A 24,687-nucleotide genomic window follows, 5' to 3' on the forward strand; every position below is an offset into this window, starting at 1 on the left:
CTCATCCACTCTCTTCACCAAATTTCTCTTCAATTCTGGCCTGTTAAGCATTTCTAATGTTGCTCCACCATTAGTGCTGCATGGTCCCCCATTTATATCTGCACGGCCCTCAAGCTCTGGAATTTCGTCTCTAAACCCATCTGCCCCTCGTTCTTTTTAGACGCTTCTTAAAAGCCATTTGATTGACTCAGCTTTTGGTCACCGACCTGATTCCTATCGGATATTGTTTGATAATTCTCCTAAGAAATATCCAGGAACATTTAATGATATAAAAGGTGCTACATAGGCAAGCTGTGTCATTGTTGGTTTCTGACATTGTCTGGACCAAAACATGTACCTGGTTAAAAACAACCTGGTGTTGTCTGACTTGGACAATTATAACCACTGACTTTTATAGTTTCTACCTGAGGAGAAGGATTAAAATTGTTTCCAGAGCTTAGGAACTGGGAGACATGTCCCAGAGTATTAGAAGACATCAATAGTGTCTCAGAGGAAGTGACTAGCAGTGTCCCACAAAAAGGCTGCTTCTATTAATTTCAGTTTCTGGTAGCTTCTATTACCTCAGTAGGATTTGAGAGAATGTGTGTTCACTGAGGGAAGGCTATAGCATTATAGGAACAGGAAGAGACCATTCAGCCCCTCCAATCCTGTTCTGTCACAAAAATTGAGCAACATTTGCAGGTAAGGTGCTTCAATGCTTTCTTAATTTCTTCTCCTTCTATTTGCAGGTATTGAGGACACAAAGGCATTATCTCCGTAAGTATTTGTTTCTCATTCATGAGAATGCCCACTCAGAGCTTTGTGGCACCAGGAGTCGAGTCACTGACTGCCTCTCGGTGCAGAGTCCTGAAGATAGCCGCCACTCATTGTATGATTGTCATTCTCTTGGAAGTTTAGAAGAAAACAAGGTGATCTCATTAAAACGTATAAAGTTCACAGAAACGTAGGAAGTTTATTGCACAAAGGAGGCCATTTGGCCCATCATGTCTGGGCATTGAAACAGCAGCCACCCAGACTTTGTCCTATTTTCCATCATTTGGTCCTCAACCTTGCAGGTTATGGCTCTTGAGCTAGATGTCTAGACACCTTTCATTGATTTGAGGGTTTCTACTACAGTCTGAGTCGGTGTGGGTGCCAGGTTTGTTTGATGACGAGGCCACAATGGACTGCACCTTCGGGATTGAAATGTTTGAAAGGCCAATGAACAACTCTTCAATTCATCTGCTTCTGGCTGCCTTCATTACCTCTGCACACAGCTATGACAACTATGTATTCCTGGCCAGCCTCCAAGCTTCCATCCCCCCTTATCTTGAGTTCATCCAAAAATCTTCTGCCCAAGTCATAATTCACACTAACTCCCATTCACCTTCTGTCCGTTGTGCTCAATAACCTAAATTTGCTCCCAGTCCAGCAAAGTTTGATTTTAAAATATTTATCCGCATTTTAAAATCCCTCTATGCCCTCATCATTCCCCCCTTCTCAAACTCCTCCAGCCATCTCATCTTCTGAGTCTGTTGCCATTCCAGAATTTAGCACATTCCCAATTTTTATTGCTCTACTATTGTTGCTGGCGCTCACCTTCCTTGCCCTAAGCTCTTTAATTCCCTTCCTAGACCTCTCCACTCCCTAATTTTCACTCTTCACTTAACATGCTCCTTAAAACCTACTTCTTCGACTAAAGGTTTGGTCATCTGTCCCAATATCTCTTTGTGCAGCTCATTTTCCAGCTGTATTCAATAACAAGCATGGACAATGCTGGAGAAACTCAGCAGGTCTGGTAGAAACCTTGGAAAGAGAAACAGAGATAGTGTTTTGAGTCCAGATTGAATCTTCAGACCTCTGAAAAAGAGTCAAACCACAGTCAAAGTATTACCTCTGTTTCTCTCACTGCAGTTGCAGTCAGACCACAAGCAGTAGGAACAGGAATAGGCTGTTGGGTACCTTGTGCCTGCTGCATCATTCAGCAGGATCATGACTGATCTGCCAGTCCTTATGACCACTTTCCTATGCTTTCCCTTAAACCCTTAACTCTCATACTCATCAAGAATCCATCTATCTCAGCTTTAAACTTACTCAAAGACCCTATCCCCACAGCTCTCTGTGGCAATGACTCACAACCCTCTGGGAGAAGAAATTCCTCCTCATCTCAGTCTTCTGAGACTATACCGTCTGATCCTAGACTGTCCTCTGAGGGCAAGCATTGACCCTGTTTAAGATCCTAAGAATCTGTTCTGTTTCAATGAGCTCACCTCCCATTCTCTCAGCTCAAGTGAACAGAGTTCCAACATGTTTAGCCTTTGATCGTAAGACAATCTCTCTATACCACAGGCTGATCCTAGTGAACCTTCCATGAACTACCTCCAATGAAATACTATCTTCCCTTAAATAAGGCAACCAAAGCTATTCACAGTGCTCCAGGTATGGTCTCACCAGCATCTTGCACAGTTGCAGTAAGACTTCCCAACTCTTATACTCCAATCCCCTTGAAATAAGGGCCAGCATTCCATTATTCTTCCTGATTACATGCTACCCCTGTGAGCTATATTTCTGCGTTTCATGAATAAAGACCTCCAAATCTCTTAGTGTTGCAGTTTTCTGCAGTTTTCCTCCATTAAACAATGCTGTTCCCAAATTACACTCCATTTTCCAATGTTTTTTTGCTCAATTATTTAATCTGTCAACACCTCTCTGTAAACTGCTTGTATCACTCTTACAACTTGCCTTTCCACTGATGTTTGTACTGTTTCAACTACGGTTACTTAACATTCACTTCCTTCCTCCAAATCATTCATATATTTTGTAAACAGTCGCTGTCCCAGCACTGATCCCTGTGGAACCCCACTGGTCTTAGGTTCCTTACTGACTTTCTCCAGCATTTTCTGTGTTTATTTCAGATTTCCAGTGCCTGCTGTATTTTGCAGTTATATGTTCAATAACACTCTTGTGAAACACCTTGGGACATTTAGCACGTCAATGGTGATATATGTCCAAAACCGTACAACCCAGATGGCCTCCTTCTTCAAGGACTGCAATTTCCCGCCAGACGTAGTCGACGATGCCCTCCACCGCATCTCTTCCACTTCCCGCTCCTCCGCCCTTGAGCCCCGCCCCTCCAACCGCCACCAGGACAGAACCCCACTGGTCCTCACCTACCACCCCACCAACCTCCATGTACAACGTATCATCCGCCGTCATTTCCGCCACCTCCAAACGGACCCCACCACCAGGGATATATTTCCCTCCCCTCCCCTATCAGCATTCCGAAAAGACCACTCCCTCCGTGACTCCCTCGTCAGGTCCACACCCCCCACCAACCCAACCTCCATTCCCGGCACCTTCCCCTGCAACTGCAAGAAATGCAAAACTTGCACCCACACCTCCCTCCTTACTTCCCTCCAAGGCCCCAAGGGACACTTCCATATCCACCACAAATTCACCTGCACCTCCACACACATCATCTATTGCATCCGCTGCACCCGATGTGGCCTCCTCTATATTGGGGAGACAGGCTGCCTACTTGTAGAACGTTTCAGAGAACACCTCTGGGACACCCGGACCAACCAACCCAACCACCCCGTAGCCCAACACTTTAACTCCCCCTCCCACTCCACCAAGGACATGCAGGTCCTTGGACTCCTCCATCGCCAGACCATGGCAACACGACGGCTGGAGGAAGAGCGCCTCATCTTCTGCCTGGGAACCCTCCAACCACATGGGATGAACTCAGATTTCTCCAGTTTCCTCATTTCCCCTCCCCCCACCTTGTCTCAGTCAAATCCCTTGAACTCAGCACTGCCTTCCTAACCTGCAATCTTCTTCCTGACCTCTCCGCCCCCACCCCACTCCGGCCTATCACCCTCACCTTGACCTCCCTCCACTAATCGCAATTCCAACGCCCCTCCCCCAAGTCTCTCCTCCCTACCTTTTATCTTAGCCTGCTGGACACACTTTCCTCATTCCTGAAGAAGGGCTTATGCCCGAAACGTCGATTCTCCTGTTCCTTGGATGCTGCCTGACCTGCTGCGCTTTTCCAGCAACACATTTTCAGCTGCAAGTTGTTGTTGGCTTGCTAAGCAAGTAAACGTGATGTTCATCGCCTTCTCATTGGAAATGGTTTGAGTTGACCTCAGAGGGCTGATTGAACTATGATAACATTTCCATCTGTTCATTGGTGACCTGCCCTCCCTCATTATCTCCCATCCTGTTAACAACACAATCGGATCTGAGCCGAAATCTAATTGAATATCATTAATTGTTTGCTTGGTTGACTGTAAATTGACTGTGTAAACACATCATCCTCTTGGCCAACTGCACAGGAAAATGCAAACCTGCCGTTAAACGTGACGGTGGGGCTCCACTGGAGATGAGGCAGGTGTTGCAAAGTAAGGGAATTGATTTTAATCTTGGGACAAAACAGGGCCAGGGTGAAGGTCCATCTCAAACTTCACGTGAATCAAATGGAGTCAGTAAATGTGAGGGCAACAGGAGGCTGATACTATCGCTCAAAGAACCTTGTGGAAACTGGAACTGATAGATAAGACTTTTCACCCAAACTGGGAAAATTTAGAAATGTGGTCGGTTTCACACAAATGAAAGGTGTGGGGCAGTGGGGGTGAGGGGGAGGGTGCTGTTGGCAATGGAAAGAATAAGAGAACAAACTGGGAAAGGACCCTGAAGACTTCATGTGCAGCAGTTCTCCAGTCACCCCTTTTCCCTGGAGACAGTGAATATTTTAAGCTCATAGTAACTTAGGAATAGGCCAGTCAGCCCATCAAGCATTCAGGTACATCCCTTCCTGTCACTTTGTTATTTTCAATGACCTTTTAGAAATTTTCCACAATAACGATAAACACAAAGAGCTGAATTGTGCCAACTCTTGAACAACGTAGGTAATAGTGCATCAGTTGGGAAAATATGGCGGGATCAGAATAATTAGATTTGCGACATCGAGAAGAAGGTTTTGATTTTGCACCCAGACCGTGCGATAAGAATTTCAGCAGTGGGCGGTGAGGTACTTATTCTCGTGCATTTACGTTTCATTATTACCTATTCTCATCTTGTTTAGATGCAACTTCCTGTTCTTCCAGGTGGCAGAGAGGAAGTGGATGGTGACTGGTCCTGACATAAAAGTCCGAGTGCGTAGCTGGCAGCTTCACTTGCCTCTTACAGGCCTCTTTATGGCATGTAGTACTCAGTACCTCTGGGCACACTCAGAACACCATTCCTCCCCACCCCCACCCATGGAGACTGGCATCGGCTGTATCCCAGCCTTACTACATCATCACAGCGCATCTCTGACTCATTTTGAAGATAAGCCTCCATTGCAATACTGCACTGTGGAGTGTACTGACACCTTACAGTGTCATGCTGCTGCCCGGCACCTGGCACCCATCTCCCAGAGTGGAAAAGGCTGCATCTCAGGGCTCCTCACCTCCTCTCTTAGCACCCATTTGCTTTGATCCAACTGTGTTGCTCACAGCATCTCTGCCTTGCCCTGCTGCAGGTTGCTGCATCATTCAGAACTTACAGCCTCAATGTGACATCTGTCTTTCCTTGTCTTTCATTGGAGACTCAGAGGAAGACAGCTGGTTACGGTCAAGGCAGTGATCAGTCAAAGCAGTGCTCCATCAAGTTCCCACCAGCTAATGCAGTAAACACAGTGCAGCTACTTGGGCTCAATGGCCATGTCTGAAAGTCTGAGGGGACTAGTTCTTATTCAAATCAAGGGGTGCCACAGTCAGTCAAGAGCATTATCCAATATCATTCCAGGAATTTGGATGAGGCCAGTTGGGTGCTTGCCCAGATATGGTTGGGGGTTATATATCATCTCAGTCCAGGAGGGCGGGCCATAGTCAATGCTGCAGGCCCATGAAAGCAGACAAGGAACTAGTGGGATATCAGTTAGGAGCTGCACAGTGATCAGTCAGGGATTTGGTTACTCATTGGTTCTTCCAAGTCAATGAGGAGGGTGGACCATGGTCAGTCTTGAACAAAGACAAGAGATTATATTCCACTGGTGTTAGTGAGAAAGTAACAGCACTCCCTTAGAGAAATTTCAAACATGACATGAAGGGTGGGAATCCTGTGTAGCTTTGTCCTAGTAGCTGTAGTTACTGTCAGTTATTCTGACAGGTGATGATATAAACTGACAGTACATTTACAATGTGAGCTTCTATTTCCAATCAAGTGCCACCCATGCCACTTATGTGTCCTCAGAATCTTCATATTTTTCATTTCCCTCCCATTATAAAGCACTATTCCTGTTTGGCAAGGATTGACCTGGTGCACAACTGATTATGAAACAAGGGCAAACATTCCACAGGGTCTCAGCAGTGGTGAGTATTTCCACCACTGGCAAACACAAGATTGTAACACAGTGATGGTGCCATCGGGACATGGTTCATCTGTAATAAGGTGAGCAGTGGAGAATTGCATGAAAAACGTACTAGAGCACACAAAGCAAACCCCTCCAAGAAACTCCCTGAAATTGACATTTAGTTGATTTTAGGTAAAGTTCAGCCCGAAGTATCTGTTCAAATCTCCCAACATTTCATTATTTACATTATCAATTGTCCAAATATACCCCCTAGAGAATCAACAAGAGCTATAGTTATGCTTTCCTTTAAAATGTTTGCAGAAACTCTTATTATCTGTTTTTATATTACTAGCAAGCCTTCTCTCGTACTCTGCTTTTCACTTCTTTGTTAACTCTTTAGTAATTCTTTGCTGGTTCTTATAGTCTGTCCAATCCTCTAACCCGCCAGTAATCTTTGCAGACATGCACAGTGTGTATTTCAATTACTTTGATTCTTAGCTTCCTTATTTAGTCACAAATAATGTATTGTTTCCAACGGGTCTTTCTTTCAACTTTGCTGAAAGTTGTTAAATATTTCCTTAAATGTTTGCCCTTGCAACACTCCTGACCAACCTTTTATCCTTGTCTCTCAGTTCACCTTTGCCAACTCTGCCTTCATACCCTCAGAGTCATTTTTATGGCTGTGTTTAATGTCAATGTACATACACAGAAACATAGTGCTCCAGCCCTCTGTCAATTGCAGTCTCAAAGTTGGCCTTCTCCATATATTCACAGGCAAGGCTCGGCCTTTTGCAGGATATCTTTGGGTTAGTTTTCCGTGTATACCTGAGCTCTGTGGAAAGGTCTGGACTGCCTGATACTTTCACATCTTTCAGCAGAGGTTATACATTAATCAAAGTGACTGGCGATTAGAGTACACTATTCTTATTGTAAACACCTCTGTGGATCGAGCTTTTAGAACAAGCTCGAAATCCGAATGAGTGGAACATGTTCAGGAGGTGCATGAATAATCCAACATGTGCTGCTTACTATCCCGCATAGTATCAGCCATCTGTGCATTGTCTTGTGCTGGGCAGAGGGCTGTTCATCGTTGTGCATGGGAGATGACATCATCACACGTTGCGACATTCCAGATGCATGCTGGAAATACACACCCTGTTGCAGCTGACTGAAGTCATGGGGACATCTGCATAAGTGCAGGCTCGCAGTGGCAATCTTTATGCATCAGGAACACACAGTCTGTGCTTTTATTTAAGTTAAAAACGCAAGTAACATACTGAACATAAGATTCTCTCATATGCGATCACTGTTGCTTTGAGGCTCCTACGTTGGGAACCTATCAATCCCACTGCACCCTGAGTCCATATGTCCTACTTCATTCTGATCCTGTTTGTGAGTCGTTGCTCTTCTCTCCACCCCATCTATTAGCGAAACACAGTAGGAAGTATTTTAAGATGATGCATTTCCACTGTGAAGCCTCTGGCAGCTTGTATTGATCAGCTAATCATGTGTAACCCACAATGCTTGTCCCTGGTGAAGTGATTGTAATGAGATCAGTCAGATGGACCATTGGAATATGCAATATTTCCACACCGTAGGGATTCTATAATTCTACATAAGACTTCTGCTTGGGGCTGTTAATCTAGTCCAAGCAGGGAGTTCTGGCTGCCAGGTATAAACAGGAGTGTCAGCGGCTCTGTTCTCGCTGAGAATTGGCTCTGAGGAAGTCAGACCAGTGTCAAGTACTAGGCATGTGTAAATAAAGGGTGACTTGGTGACGGGATATTGGCCTCTGTAGAGTTATTTCACCTGATATCCATTAACCTCGTGCAACTCAGTTGCAGATTATTCCTCGATCTGATTTGTCTCTTCCTTCGTCAGAAGGTCAAAACGATGATAGATTTTAAATAGCGTAATTAAGGAGAAAGTGTTTCCAATGATAGAAGGGTCACAACCCTGAAGGTGCAGGTTTAAGGAAATTAACAAAAGAACTAGAGGAAAAGTGAGAAGGATTTATTCCACACGGTGATTGTTGTGATCTGAAATACACTGTCTGGAGGTGGAAGCACACATGTTGTGCCTTTTTTAAAAGGGAATTGAATAAATGCCGAAAAAGGAAAGTTTTAGAAAAGAGTAGGGAAGAAGGGCTCTTGGGATGGCTCTATGATGGGCTGAATAGACTCATCTGTGCTATAAGCTTGAGTCATCTAATACTATCAATATACATTTTTTTAAATCTTCTGATTATTTTTCAGGAAATTTACTTTTAATCCAAAGGAAGGGATCGATAATCCTGCCTTGGTCATTTGTGACGACGTGGGTAAATTAAACTTAATGCATTTTATTGAAAACGTTTTTACGAGGTGTTGTAAATGGCAGGTGTGGGCTAAATATTAACCTTTATTGTTGTCAAAGTGGAGTGTATCACTAACTGGTCCCCAAAGCAATGGAACAATGTCCTGGGTGATAAGATTAATTTCTGTTACTAAGGCAGAAGCTACTGGATCCAAAAGCAAATACAAAAAAAATTCTAATTTCTCTTCTGGAGGATCTGATCAAAGCTTAACATTTCCATGGTGAATCAGAGCCATATGATGTGTTGTCTTTGCTTATTGTCATTTATGGTAATGGTAAAGGTAATGTAATTAAGTGTAGACAGTTGGGACAGAGCTGTTTAGGAGCATTAACATCAGTTTTTACTGGTCAGGCTGAATGGCCTATTTCTGTGCAGTAAACTCACTTTAATGCAGAATAACTATGTAAGAATGCCAGGGCATTTGTTTACAGTTTCATTGGAAATTTGAGGGAATCCCAGAAAGCCATCCAATTTGGATTCTAACCCACTTGATAAGACAATCAGAAACAGGAGCTGGAGTGGGCTGTATGGCCATTTTGAGCCTGCTCCACCATTCAGTACGTTCATGGTCAATCTTCTCCACTCCTCCTAACGCCCACAATGTCTCCATGTCCCTTAATCCTCTGAGTTTCAAAAACAATATTAACTTCAGTCTTGAATACACTTTGTCATGATCCACTTGGAAATGCATGCTGATACTCAAGTCCCAGTACACCCAGAATCAGGATTAAGGTTAACAATTTGATCAAAACACCCAATTTTCCTGTCTGATGAGCTTAGGTTAACAGGAAACACTGACCAGGTTTATATACTTAATAAGAAACTACTATTCATTACAGTTAAATCAGTTCTGGCCCCCTATATATGAATAATCTGTTTATAAATCTAAAGTAAACTCTATCCCTTCTTAAGCCTCTACATTCACATGCAGACAGACACAGATAAACAAACAAAATACATACATAATAGGGGTGTAGCTTTAAAAAAAAAGGTAACACAGATCATTGACACCAATTCCGTGTCCTTCTAATCTTCAATCCTCCTCATTCCAAGTCCCCTCAGTTATTTGCTGAAGACACAGTTCAATCTCTCAGTCACTGGTTAGAGGCAGCAACTTAAAAGCACATGGTGAATGAGGGGCGTTAACTATCTTCCATTTCTTTGTTATGTCACTGCACGGAGAGAGAGAGAGGATGCTGTCTTATTAGAGTCTGCAGGATTACCATCACTTTATTATTTATATAAAGACAGTCTGTCTGCTCCCGAGTCTATTAGACAGTTGTCATACTAATGACTCCTGACCCTTACAACTGGTCGTGTTTGATAAACTAATCAATAGGCTTTCTCTGAGCAAAACTTGCCCCGTACATGTACTCACAGTCCAAATTAATCCAGAAATTATTCACCACTGCTTGAACTTAACGACTGTGCAAATACAACTCACAATGTTTGAAAACCACACCATCTCCTTCCACAGCTTCCTTGGTTTAATGTTGGACTATAACCTGGTGTTGTGTGATGTTTAACTTTATCCTTGGTTTAAAGCAGACTCTTTTCCATTTTGATACTTAATCCAAAAATAAAGAAAATTAAAAATAAACTGCTTTGAATACAACTTAATGACTGAGAATCTAGGATAAAGAATTCTATAATATTGGAGTGAAGGCATTTTTCCTAATATAGTCATACAACATGGAAACAGATCATTACGTCCAACTCATCCATGCTGACCAAGTTTCCCATTTGCCTGCATTTAGTCCATATCCTTCTAAACCTTTCCTATTCATGCACCTGTCTAAATGTCTTCTCCATGCTGTAACTGTAATTGCATTTACCACTTTCTCTGGTAGTTCCGTTACATATACAAAACACCCTCTGTGTGGAAAAGTCGCCCCTCTGGTCACTTTTAAATCATTTTCCTCTCACCTTAAAATTATGCCCTCTAGTTTTGAACTCCCCAACCCTTGGGAAAAGACCTTTGCTATTCACCTTTTCTAAGCCCCTCATGTAAGGTCAGTCCTCAACCTCCAGTGGTAAAAGTCCCAGCTTATCCAGCCTCTCCTTGTAACTCAAAGTGTCCAGTCCCTGTAACATCCTTGTAAATCTTTTCTGCATCCTCTCCAATTTAATAATACACTTCTTATTAGCAAGGTGACCAGAATTGTACACAGTACTCTAAAAATGGCCTCACCAGTGCCCTGTATAACTGCAACATGATGTTCCAACTCCTATACTCAATTGTCTGAGCAGTGAAGGCATGTGTACTAAACACATTCTTTACCACTCTGTCTACACGTGACACAATAATCTCAGGCCAATGGCAGACCCCTTATTCTGAGATTGTGACATCTGTTTCCAGATTCCTCAGTCAGTGAAAGCATATTCTCAGCATCTACCCTGAAAGTCCCTCGAGAATTTTACATTTCAATTTGATCTGCTTCAGATTTCTAGCATCTGCATAGTTCAGTTTTGTTGATTTTACCTGACCTAAATCAACAAGTGTTTCTCAAGTGACAGGCTCAATGATGTATGTTTATTTCTTCAGAATTGTCAATCTCACTCAAGCCCAGAGTCTGTGTTTTGAATAAGAAGGATAAGGAAGTGTTTGGTTTCTACTTGCGAGAGGAGAATGGGAAGCTGGGACATATCATCAGGAATGTGAAGCCAGGCAGCTATGCTCAGTACGCTGGGCTCTTTGATGCTGACAGGGTATTAGAGGTAAATGGGGAGTACGTGGACAACACCGAACATTTCAAGGTGAGAGCTGAATTATGATTTTGGTTCGTTTGTCACACCATTCCTCTGTCTGACTAGACAGTCCCCTGTCACAATTGATTGCTTGGAACTTGCCATACCCCTCGTTACATTAGAGCCAGTCTCAGTACCAGAAACCTGGCTGTCAGTGCCACATTCCCCTGAGAGTCTTTCACTCCTTATATTTTCCAAAACAGCATACTTGTTTGAGATGGAAATAGCTACAAAAGACCTCTGCATGACCTGCTTCCCTCTCCTACCTTTCCTGGAAGTAACTCATTTTCCTGACTGTATCCTTGGTTTATCCCCCTCCCTGCAACTACCATCCATCCCACCACCCAGCTCCTGTAAATTCCTCATTGCCTCTAAGTGCCGCTCCAACCGATCCATGCAATCCGATAGGATTCACAACCAAACACACTTCCTGCAGATATAATCATCAGTAACATGTTACCTCTCCCTGATCTCCCATATCTAATAGGAAGAACACATCATTGTACTAAAGATCATCTTTATACTTTAACAATCTACAGAACCAGAAAATAACACAGTTTTACTGCTCTAAAAAACACTGCTGCAGGCTAGCTTAGAACCTATGTTTTTATGTTTTTAAAGTTTAATCAAGAGACAGATCTCAATAAAAACAAATAACCAAAAATGAACCCACTCTACTTATTATTGATGATTTACAAAAAACAAGTAAGGTTACACTTTAAAAAGCCATTTAGCTGCCCCACTGCTGTGAAATCGCACACACAGGTCTTTCTCCGAGGTCAGCTGTGAATTTTGCTGTTTGTTTATTTTTCTTAGAATAACTCCGATGTATATGGATTTCAGTAAGGCATTTGATAAGGTTACCCACGGTAGGCTATTGCACAAAATATGGAGGCATGGGACTGAGGGTGATATAGCGGTTTGGATCAGATATTGGTTAGCTGAAAGAAAATAGAAGGTGGTGGTTGATGGGAAATGTTCATCCTGGAGTTCAGTTACTACTGGTGTACGGAAAAGATCTGTTTGGGGTCCACTGCTGTTTGTCATTTTTATAAAAGACCTGGATGAGGGTATAGAAGGATGGGTTAGTAAAATTGCGGATGACATTAAGGTCGGTGTTGTTTTGGATAGTGCCAAAGGATGTTCTAGGTTACAAAGGGACATAGACAAGCTGCAGAGCTGAGCTGATAGGTGGCAAATGGAGTTAAATGTGGAAAAGTGTGAGGTGATTCACCTTGGAAGCAGCAACAGAAGTAAAGAGTACTGGGCTAATGGTAAGATTCTTGGCAGTCTAGATGGGCACAGAAATTTCTGATTACATAGATTCCTGAAAATTGCCACCCAGGTTGATAGGGTTGTTAAAAAGGCATATGGTGTGTTAGCTTTAATTGGTAGAGGGATTGAGTTTTGGAGCCACAAGGTCATGTTGCAGCTGTACAAAACTCTGATGCGGCCGCACTTGGAGTATTGTGTACAGTTCTGGTTACCGCATTATAGGAAGGATGTGGAAGCTTTGGGAAGGGTTCAGAGGAGATTTACTCGGATGTTGCTTGGTGTTGAGGGAAGGTCTTACGAGGAAAGGCTGAGGGACTTGAGGCTGTTTTCATTAGAGAGAAGAAGGTTGAGAGGTGACTTGATTGAGACATATAGGATAATCAGAGGGTTAGATAAGGTGGACAGTGAGAGTCTTTTTCCTTAGATGGCGATGGCTAGCATGATGGGACATAGCTTTAAATTGGGGGGTGATAGATATAGGACAGATGTCAGAGGTAGTTTCTTTAGTCAGAGAGTATTGGGGCATGGAACGCCCTGCCTGCAACAGTAGTAGACTCACCAACTTTAAGGGCATTTAAATGGTCACTGGATAAACATATGGATGAAAATGGAATAGAGTAGGAGAAAAAGGCTCCAGATAAATTCCACAGGAGAGCGCAACATCGAGGGCCGAAGGGTCTGTACTGCGCTGTAATGTTCTAATCTAATCTAATTTACTCTTGAAGCGTGAGCTACCTACCGACATAATTGTTGCAGCTTTAAATCTAATTTGATATTGTGTTCAGAACATTTGATTGATGATAACCACCAGCAGGAGGGGAGTAATAAAAATAATAATAGTCACCTGCATATGACAGCTTATTGCATTGAAACAACTCAAGGTATTTCATGGACAGAGTCAGATAGTTTGAGAGTGCAGTGATTACTGTCAGCTTAAGAGTAAATACCTGTAATATGGCATTGGAATGGATGATGAGCTGCTGACATTGTTGTATCTTTTAGAAAAAAAAGAGAAAAAGAGACGAGAGAGAGGAGGAGGGAGAAAGAAAGAGAGACAGGAATAAAGAGAGAGAAGTAAATTTAATTTGACTTAAGGTTTATTATCATGTGCGCTGAAATACAGGAGCACAGTGAAAAGTGTATAATGTTGCCACACATGCGCCATCTTAGGCATAGAGGTACCCCGTACAAAACTTAGGTACAAGTCGTAACGTCGGGAAACTAAGTTAAAATTAAAATATTACAATTGGTTCTTCGTGTCAGTAAAAAAGAAACAAAATTAAAAGTTATCATTACAATCCTCCCTAAATAAAGGAATAAAGGTAAAGGGCAGGTAGGTCAGTGGATAACATCTGATGATCTCAGGATGTCCCGGTGCACATTACAGCCAATGGAGTACATGTGAAGTCATCACTATTGTAATACAAGAAACATGGCTACCAATTTGGGCACAGCAAATTCCCATAGACTATTATAACAAATTGAAAATATTTATTTTGCGATATTGAATGGACAAAGAGCATTAAGCAAGGGAGAATTGTTCTACTATTTAACATCCAATAGGGAGGCTAGGTAGGGCATGTAATTAATATCGGTTTCCTGAAAGTAACATTGCGTTTGTATTGGTTTAGCTTTATTGTGTCACTAGCTCTTGAGATGCGAGCTTGGGTTGGAACTGTGATGTGAATTTAATTGACGATTGGACATTATTTACAGCATTTCCATCATGTTCCTGCCTGCCTCCCTGATACCATTTCAATGCCTGACAGGGGGAAACTGCCTCTGAGCCTCCAACCTACCAACCTCTTTAGAATCTTTTAAAGACCAGAGAATATGGACCCAATTTACTCACAGGATAACCCTCTCGTCCCAAGAACTAATCCAGTGAACCTCTATTGGACAAATGCCAGTGCAAATTTATCCTTCCTTACATATAAAAGACCAAAACTGAACACAGTAGCTGTGGTTAGGAGAGTGGCAAGGCAGGGGATGTGGGGGCCTTTCTGATCATAATGGAAGGACCTCATTTCAAGAATGGTCAGTAGGCTCCTCTCTAACAGGCAGCAGAGTCAGGGCATGAACAGTCAGCTCGAGCGCACAGGTGTCAGGTAACCATAGCTGGTCATCTGCTGTAGCCTTTCCCAGCTAACAGCATGGAATGGGAGATAACGTGCAGAGGGTGGAGAGCAAAAGGCATCAGACAACATGAGGTGAGGACAAATGTACTGAATGAGGAGATGGCAGCTCAGAGAAACAGACAGTGCAGGGTGGGAATAGCGCGGAGGGATGATGAGTATGGGGTAGGGACAATGCAAGGTGATGGGAGTACAGAACAAGGGAAGAGACAACATCGCACAGCACCAGTGATATGCAGCAAATTCCAAACCAGCAATAGACAATAGACAATAGATGCAGGAGTAGGCCATTCTGCCCTTTGAGCCTGCACCACCATTCAATATGATCATGGCTGATCATCCTTAATCAGTATCCTGTTCCTGCCTTATCTCCATAACCCTTACTTCCACTATCCTTGAGAGCGCTATCCAACTCTTTCTTCAATGAATCCAGAGACTGGGCCTCCACTGCCCTCTGGGGCAGAGCATTCCACGCAGCCACCACTCTCTGGGTGAAGAGGTTTCTCCTCATCTCTGTCCTAAATTGTCTACCCCGTATTTTTAAGCTATGTTCGGCACTCACCCATCAGCGGAAACATGTTTCCTGCCTCCAGGGTGTCCAATCCTTTAATAATCTTATATGTCTCAATCAGATCCCCTCTCAGTCTTCTAAACTCAAGGGTATACAAGCCCAGTCACTCCAGTCTTTCAGCGTAAGGTAGTCCTGCCATTCCAGGAATTGACCTCGTGAACCTACGCTGCACTCCCTCAATAGTCAGAATGTCTTTCCTCAAATTTGGAGACCAGAGCTGCACACAATATTCCAGGTACGGTCTCACCAGGGCCCTGTACAGCTGCAGAAGAACCTCTTTGCTTCTATACTCAATCCCTCTTGTTATGAAGACCAGCATGCTATTAACTTTCTTCACTACCTGCTGTACCTGCATGCTTACCTTCATTGACTGGTGCACAAGAACACCCAGATCTCTCTGTACTGCCCCTTTATCTAAATTGATTCCATTTAGGTAGTAATCTGCCTTCCTGTTCTTGCCAGCAAAGTGGATAACCATACATTTATCCACATTAAACTGCATCTGCCATGTATCTGACCACTCACCTAACCTGTCCAGGTCACCCTGTAATCTCCTAACTTCCTCCTCACATTTCACCCTGCCACCCAGCTTAGTATCATCAGAAAATTTGCTAATGTTATTACTAATACCATCTTCTATATCATTAACATATATTGTAAAAAGCTGCGGTCCCAGCACTGATCCCTGCGGTACCCCATTGGTCACTGCCTGCCATTCCGAAATGGAGCCGTTTATCACTACTCTTTGTTTCCTATCAGCCAACCAACTGTCAATCCAAGTTCGTACTTTGCCCCCAATACCATGCGCCCTAATTTTGCTCACTAACCTCCTATGTGGGACTTTATCAAAAGCTTTCTGAAAGTCCAGGTACACTACATCTACTGGATCTCCCTCGTCCATCTTCAGAGTTACATCCTCAAAAAATTCCAGAAGATTAGTCAAGCATGATTTCCCCTTCATAAATCCATGCTGACTCTGACCTATCCTGTTACTACTATCCAGATGTGTCGTAATTTCATCCTTTATAATAGACTCCAGCATCTTTCCCACCACTGAGGTCAGACTAACTGGTCTATAATTTCCTGCTTTCTCTCTCCCACCTTTCTTAAAAAGTGATACAACATTAGCCACCCTCCAATCCACAGGAACTGATCCCGAATCAATCGAACTCTGGAAAATAATCACCAACGCATCCATGATGGTCTACATCCCAATACCCTGGGATGTAGACCATCAGGCACCGGGGACTTATCAACCTTCAGACCTAACAGTCTCTCCAACACCAATTCCTGGCAAATATAAATTCCCTTAAGTTCAGGTCCTTCAGCCACTGTTACCTCAGGGAGATTGCTTGTGTCTTCCCCAGTGAACATAGATCTGAAGTAACAATTCAATTCTTCTGCCATTTCTTTGTTCCCCGTAATATATTCCCCTGTTTCTGCCTTCTAACGGCCCAATTTTAGTCTTAACCATTTTATTGCCTTTCATATACCTAAAAAAGCTATTACTATCCTCCTTTATATTTTTGGCCAGTTTACCTTCGTACCTCATTTTTTCTCTGCGTATTTCCTTCTTAGTAATCCTCTGTTGTTCTTTAAAAGCTTCCCAGTCCTCCGCTTTCCCACTTATCTTTGCTATGTTATACTTTTTCTCTTTTAACTTTATATTTTTCTTAACTTCCCTCATCAGCCACGGCCACCCATGCCTCCTCCTAGGATCTTTCTTCCTTTTTGGAATGAACTGATCCTGCAACTTCTGCTTTATACACAGAAATATCCGCCATTGTTCCTCACTATCATCCCTGCTAAGGTATTGCACCATTGATCTTTGGCCAGCTCCTCCCTCATAGCTCCATAGTTCCCTTTATTCAACAGAAATATTGTCACTTCCGATTGTACCCTCTCCCTCTCAAATTGAAGATTGAAGGTTATTGTATTATGGTCACTACTTCCCAATGGCTCCTTCACTTCGGGGTCCCTGATCAATTCTGGTTCGTTGCACAATACCAGATCCAGAATTGCCTTCTCCCTGGTCGGCTCCAGCACCAGCTGTTCTAAGAATCCATCTTGGAGGCACTCCAGAAAGTCTCTTTCTTGAGGTCCAATACCGTCCTGATTCTCCCAGTCTACCTGCACATTGAAATCCCCCATAACAACTGTAATAACATCTTTGTGACAGGCCAATTTCAGCTCCTGATTTAGCTTACATCTGACATCCAGACTGCTGTTTGGGGGCCTGTAGATAACTCCCAAGAATTAGCAACCTCACAACACAACACCTTGGAGCAAACTATGCCTTACTTCATTGGCACTGCCCCTTCACTCAATAGTCTTCAGAGAATGAGTTTTAGTCACTTAGATACTCAGTGATTCAATAATGCATGAACCTGAGATTAATGGATTTTAGAAGAATCAAGTAAAAGAGGATGTGTGGGACAGAATAGATCAGGTGGAAGATTGGTCATGAACTTATTGCATGGGAGAACAGCCTTAAAGGTCAGATAACTTCCACTGCTCCTTTGCCTTACACTCTCAGGCTCTTAAGGAAATGCCTTTGAGCCAAAGAAAATATCTTTCAAAAGTAAGTTTGGTGTTTCTAATACACTTCCTATCCTCTTCATGGCAGGTGGTAGAGAAAATAAGGCTGAGTGGGAACAAAGTCACCTTTCTGGTTGTTGATGGGACTACCTATGAAGATGCAAAAATGAGGAATCTGAACGTTGCAGAGCTTATACAGTCTGATATCCAGGCCCCTTGTGACAAACCACGAATGTGTTATGTGGAAAGAGGCCCAAATGGGTTTGGCTTTGAACTGTGCTCTTCCCAAGGTAATTTTTCTCCTCAGTTGTTCTCTTTGTGTCTCACGAACCTCTTCCCCACCCTCCACCTTCCCACTTTTGCTGAATCCCCCACCAGTCTGTTCCATAAGCAACTATTCTAGAATCTGACTAGTTTCTCTACTTTAGCTGAACAAGATGCCAGGTCAAGATTAGAGTGGTGCTGGTAAAGCACAGCAGGTCAGGCAGCATCTGAGGAGCAGGACCATCGACGTTTCAGGCAAAAGCCCTTCATCAGAAATCTAGATGCCCCACTCCCCTAACCACTCCATCACCAAGATGGCACATTTCCACCTCTGTGATATCACTCAGCTTTGCCTCTGCCTCAGCTCATCTGCTGCTGTGCTTTTGTTAACTCTAGACTCATTCATTCTCTGCTATCCCTCAGTGTCCCATATCCCAGCCTCTATAATGAGGACACCGTGCTGTCCAGGTGTTAACTTGCACCATGTCCTGTTCAAGCTCAAGCCTCTGTTTGCTGGCCTAAATTAAAATTCTCGCCTTTCTTTCCTAATCTCTGTCACCTGCAGCAGCCCAACAACCCTCTGAAATCTTCTTACTCCTTCAAATTTTGCTTTTAATCGTGCCACCTGAATCATGCATACACTCCCCATACCTCGCACCCTCTTTCCACCTTTATGCCACTCCTTAAACTTACCTCTTGAAAGTTAAAATAATCACACAACACCAGGTTGTAGTCCAACGGGTTTACTTGGAAGTATAAGTTTTCGGAGCACTGCTCCATTGTCGGTATCTACCTGTTGTGTGATTTTTAACTTTGTCCACCCCAGTCCAATACTGGTACCTCCACATCATAGTTACCTCTTTGAGGCAGCGTTCTGTTAATAGCTCCTTATGTGACTCTCTGTCAAATTTTGTCTGATCATGTACCTATTTAGCACTTTGAGATTGCATTAAAAGCATTAAATAAATTCAAGTTATTGTAATTATCATTTGATGCATGCCCCTATCTCCTGCAGTGCTGGTTATTGCTAGGTATGGGGACCACTGAGCCTGTACTATGAGCTTCAATTGCCTATTTATCCCTTTAATCTTGAGAGACCAGTTGTAGCATCACAACCAAAACTGATTCAGAGTTTATATTCTAACACTGGGACCAGAGAGCAACTGAACGACAATCTCAAATTCTGGCTGGCCTCTCCTCTCCCCTGGCCAAACATGCAGCCGATTATTTAACACAGTGCTGGACTCAAGCTAACTTTCCGGCACTGACTCAGCCGACTATTAGCCAGACACTGGGTGAGACTATATTGAAAAATCAGGCATGATTCCAGATTCAGAAGCCTGACATTGTCCTCTGCTGGTGTTTCTCAATATCCTCCTGTGGCTGGAAGGTGACAGTTCGTGACACTTACTTGAAGCTAAATAGCAAAAGGGTTATTGTAACTTAGGATGATGGTGTAAGCTGGGCAACATGGAATTGGAGGTCCATCGCTGTGTTGACCAAGTTTCATTTGTTGACTTCAATGGAGAGAAAATTTGAAAACTAATGTCAGTAATAAAACTAATAATTTATAAGAGGTGTGGTAAAAGGAGGACTGGGATAATTAAGGTACATAAAGGGGATTTACACATGTAGGAAGGGGCATGGCTGAGGAGCTAAATAGTACATTGCATCGGTCCTTACTAAGGATGTTGATGAAAGAGGGAGGAGCTGAGACACTGGATTAGCTAGAAGTTCGTAAAGAGGAGGAGGTATCAGAAGGCCACATGAACCTAGCTGAGTAACACTAATAGAGATTTCTGTCAGCACATGACAAGCCAAATTACTTCCTAATGTGCTGTGACCATTCTGTGATTCTCTCAAAATATAATTTGATATTGTCTGCTTTAAACCATTGCCCAAAGTTAACATAACTTAAAGATTATGAACTTGTATTCATCTTGAATGAATGAAGGTGCCAAGGCTCCATTTACATTGAGCGCCCATTCCAAAGGACCTGCAGAGAAAGGTGGAGTGAAGTCAGAGGACACACTGATTGAGGTTAATGGAGTCAACGTGGAAGATTGCACCTATCTACAAGTCGAGAAACTGGTAATGAATCTCAGCAGTCTTTATTCCATTTGATATGGGCTTCTCATTGTACGATGGAACTAATATACTGCAAACACCATGACCAGCAAAGGAAGACCCAGTCTCTTTTTAAAAAAGTGCATTTTGACTCAAATTTTTAGTCTTGCTGAGTGGATAGATTTCTCACCTCTTAGTCTGATGATCATGAGCAAAGAAATCAAAGAACTCCAGTTACTGGAAAGTTCTGAAGAAAGGTGACAGAATCGTAACTGGGCAGCACTTTCTGTGCTTTATGCCTCTATGACTCTATGACATGTTCACTCTGTTTTCTCTCCACAGATGCTGCTGGAACCTCTGAGTTTTTCCAGCAATTTCTGTTTTTGATCATGAGCATAAGTTTAATATTTGAGCACCTCCTCGAAGCTGATCATGCAGTGCAAAAATAAAGCAGGGGAATTGAATTAATGTGTAATACTTTAGCTAGAGGCCATTGTGAAAACTGTGCACAGTTATTGATTACTTTTGAGAAAAATTTTATTTGTGCATCTGAGCACAAACTGTGCAATTGTGAATCCTTCCCCTCTCTCCCAATTATTAACTTCACATCAAAATTCCATGTTACTATTCATGGTTCCAGCTGTGTCATGTCTTAGAGAGTACTCCCTTAAATTTGAATCATTAGTGACAGGGAATGATGGTAATTCTAGATCATAGGAACCTAATTTTAGGGAAAGAACACATGAATTAGGAGCAGGAAGAGGCATTGGCCCTTCAAACCTGCTCTGGCAGATTCTATAATTCCAAATTGCAGCCTATCACCAACAGCCTTTCCTATAAACTTTGTTTATCAGGAATCTCTCTGCCTCCCTGGGGTTGGGGAGTCCAGAACTAGAGGGCATAGGTTTAGGGTGAGAGGGGAAAGATATAAAAGTGACCTAAGGAGCAACTTTTACACGCAGAGGGTGGTAAGTGTATGGAACGAGCTGTCAGAGGAAGTGGTGGAGGCTGGTACAATTGCAACATTTAAGAGGCATTTGGATGGGTATATGATTAGGAAGGGTTTGGAGGGATATGGGCTGGGTGCTGGCAGGTGGGACTAGATTGAGTTGGGATATCTGGTCGGCATGGACGGGTTGGACCGAAGGGTCTGTTTCCATGCTGTACATCTCTATGACTCTTACTTAAATAGATTCAAACTCTGCTTCTACTGCCATTTTGGCTCCAGACCACACCAGTGTAGCTCACCACCTCACCTTCTCAAGGGAAATTCAGGAAGATTTAATAAATAGCCTGGCTCACACCACGCTTTCCAATGAACGAAAAACAATATGGATGGATGAGCTTATAAAGTTAGATGAGAGAAGATAAGTCAGGCGGTATTTTTACATGCAGTTTTGCAACTCTGTGGTGAAGTTTACCAGGGAAAGCATTAGATTGACAATATAAAAATGTTTAAGGAGCTTCTTTGGACACAGATGGGCCCTCAGTCTTTGATCACAACATGAAGCAATGGGATTGCAATCAACCAAAAATAACTCTGTTTCTAATACAGGTCATTCTGCTATAACATGACAGTTGTGTTCCTCTGTGATCTCGCTCTATAGAAAATCGCGCTGTAGAAGATCGCTAATAGAAAATCACTTCACCTGTTCAGTAGAAAGTTTGTATTATCCAAACAAAATCTCAATTGCATGATAGTAAATTTGCACTGACGAAACCCTTGTTACAGCAGAACTACCCTGTATCTTTGGACTTTTTAACCTTTTTCTCCAAAGAAATTATTGTCAATGCCAAACCCAGGTAAGGGAGTCAGAGGATATCAGGGATGGACCGAAATGCAGAGTTGAGCCCACAATGAGATCAGCCATCATGTTATTGAATGGTGGAGAAGGTTTGAGGGGGTGAATGGCCTACTCCTGTTCACATGTTTATATGTTAGCATAGCACAGCCACACCCAATATTATATAACTTTATAAAAACTGAAAGAACTGGGAATGCTGTAAATCAGAAACAAAAACAGAAATTGCTGGGAAAACTCAACAGGTCTGGCAGCATCTGTGGAGAAAAATCAGAGTTAACCTTTCAGGTTGAGTAACTCTCCCTCAGAATGTTCTGAGGACTCTGAACATCTCGATCTGAAATGTTCACTAATTTCTCTCCACAGATGCTAACGGACCTGCTGAGCTTTTCCAGCAATTTCTGTTTTTTGTTTCTGATGTAACTTTGTAGCTGAAATGGAAGGAACATTTCTCATAAATACAGATCAGAAAGATATTATGGATACATTATTTAATGCAGAGAAAGTCTTACTTTGTCATTTGAACCTTCAAAGAGCAGCTTCTGTCAATATACAGCTAGCTAGGTAAAATGCCAGCTTTACTTAAAGGATTCATACAGCCTCCCAAAAAACAAATGGGGTAATTGGTAGGAGGACACATCAAAATGCACACATGGTAGCTACAGTCAAGTAAGTACCAGAAAATATTTAACTTGGCTTGTATTGACTAATGTAAGACATGCCTGTGTTTACTACCAGATGAAACAAAGTGGAGACTCAGTAACTTTATTGGTGGCTGATCAGAGGACACATGCTTACTATCAATCCAAAGGCATCAGGATTATTCCAGCTATGGCCTGCTTCAAACACTTGCCATTCAAGCCACGAAAATTGTATTTGGTGAAAGGAAGTTGTGGCTATGGATTCCTGTTGAAAACCGAGAGAAAACTGTCAGGGACGTATGGTAAGGGGCTGATTGTAGGCAGGAAACTGTTAATGAGTCTCCCAGGATTGAGCTGTGATGAGTTTAAGGTGAATTGCACACATTTCTCCATCTGCCTCCTGCACTCCCCTCCTTTTGTGTTACTCCTCCCTCTTTTCGCTCATTCATCCAACAAGCCTCGACTGTGGAGCCACCTTCCTGTCCAATCTACAATCAATCCAGAATCAGGCCACAATCTTAAAACGATAGTTAAGCCAATTAGGTGTGAAATGAGGAAACACTGCCATAAAAGGAATGGTGAAGATCTGGAACTGTCTCCTTCCACAAAGATTCTGTATACTGGAGGGGGTCAATTGTACACTTGTGTGTATGTATGTTTAGTTGGAATTTTCAAGTATGAAATCAATGGCTTGTTGGGAATGAGTAGATCTCCTTCTGTACTGTCTATCAAACACTCTCATTGTGGGTGCTGCACAGGTTAAGTATCGAGTATATCCATCTCGATATCTTCCCACAAACAAAAACCATAACAACAATAAGTGATATTAATGTTAAAGGTTTAAAAAAACATTGTTGGTAAGATATTTGACTTGTCAAATTACTTGAATGTTTGTATAGTAAATTGACACTGAGAATAATTGAAGCCATGTTGTTGGCAATTGTTTAAGGTTCATTCACTTTGCATTCAATGTTCAATGGAAACACTACAAGAAGTATATTGGCTGGTTTGAACATTAGCTTAAAAGAGTATCCTCAACAGAAGAAATGTGAACCTTCCATTTTCACAAGCATCCAACAGGGAAGCAGTTCCAGGCAAACAATTTGAAAAGCTCTCCATTACCTAGGGCTCTTTTTGCTTCATATTTGGGTCTGTTGTAGCCTCGTTGTGAATACTCAACAACTCCATTATCATTGCATCATGATAGGACTAGAGTGGTAGAAGGGGAATCAACTAGACCTTGGTTTTTCATCATCTAGCAGTTTTCTTTGTCCCTTCTTATGATAAATTTCATGAGCAAAGTTAATAAGCCAAAGCTAATTTGTTGTGGACTCCTGATGACCATCATTTTGTCTTGGTCACCACGCCTTGACTGACTTATGTTCCAGCTCAGTCTTTGTGGGAAGTGGATGCTGGAAGTCCAGCAGAGAGATGTGGGATGAAGGAAGGAGACCATCTGCTGGCTGTAAACAGGGAGAGCATTGAGGGACTACATCATGATGCGGTGGTGAGGAAGATCAGGGAAAGTGGCAATCAAGCCACCTTCATAGTCATCAGTTCCGAAGAAGATAATTATTTCACATCTGTGAGTATTTCACTGCTTTAAGCCTTTCGCCACTCAATTTTTATCTACTGAAAGCAATAGGTGTAACTTTTTATTCTCTGTATTGTGTGAAAGGAACAATTTACAGCAAAGATTTTCTACCTTGATAAGACATAGTCTATAAAGACCAACTACAGCTGTAGGTAGAGATTCTTGCCTAGCAATGTTGTTGATGGAAAATATTGAGGAAACTTCACTCAGGATCTAACCAACACTGTGCCTCCTCTGGAATAGCTTGATGGGAACAGTGTAGAGGACTGATGATTAATAAAAGACAGAGAGTTAAGGTAAGATAGGCATTTTCAAGATGGCAACCTGTAACTGGAAAACTTTTTTCACTGGAGTTTAGGAGGTTTATAAAATTATGAGGG

General features: G+C 42.5%; 1 protein-coding gene across 4 annotated transcripts in view; it reads left to right on the plus strand.

Annotated features, from left to right (window-relative positions):
- Positions 1–24,687, plus strand: part of LOC122540588 (Na(+)/H(+) exchange regulatory cofactor NHE-RF3-like) — a 48,205-nt gene that overhangs the window by 11,679 nt on the left and 11,839 nt on the right. For 2 of the 4 annotated variants that reach the window (XM_043676491.2, XM_087976334.1), the window contains exons 2-8: positions 729–756; positions 8,572–8,636; positions 11,218–11,429; positions 18,028–18,229; positions 20,158–20,294; positions 22,811–23,015; positions 24,102–24,298. In XM_043676491.2, the coding sequence (XP_043532426.1) occupies positions 729–756; positions 8,572–8,636; positions 11,218–11,429; positions 18,028–18,229; positions 20,158–20,294; positions 22,811–23,015; positions 24,102–24,298 (1,046 nt within the window). Of the gene's footprint in view, positions 1–728; positions 757–6,252; positions 6,415–8,571; positions 8,637–11,217; positions 11,430–18,027; positions 18,230–20,157; positions 20,295–22,810; positions 23,016–24,101; positions 24,299–24,687 lie in introns of those variants that run through there. The other 2 variants (XM_043676490.2, XM_087976335.1) reach the window with 2 other exon arrangements.

Source organism: Chiloscyllium plagiosum, unplaced genomic scaffold (assembly GCF_037043375.1).
Source record: "Chiloscyllium plagiosum isolate Xiang-an unplaced genomic scaffold, Cpla_swu_hap1 HiC_scaffold_29, whole genome shotgun sequence".
NCBI classification, from domain to species: domain Eukaryota; kingdom Metazoa; phylum Chordata; class Chondrichthyes; order Orectolobiformes; family Hemiscylliidae; genus Chiloscyllium; species Chiloscyllium plagiosum.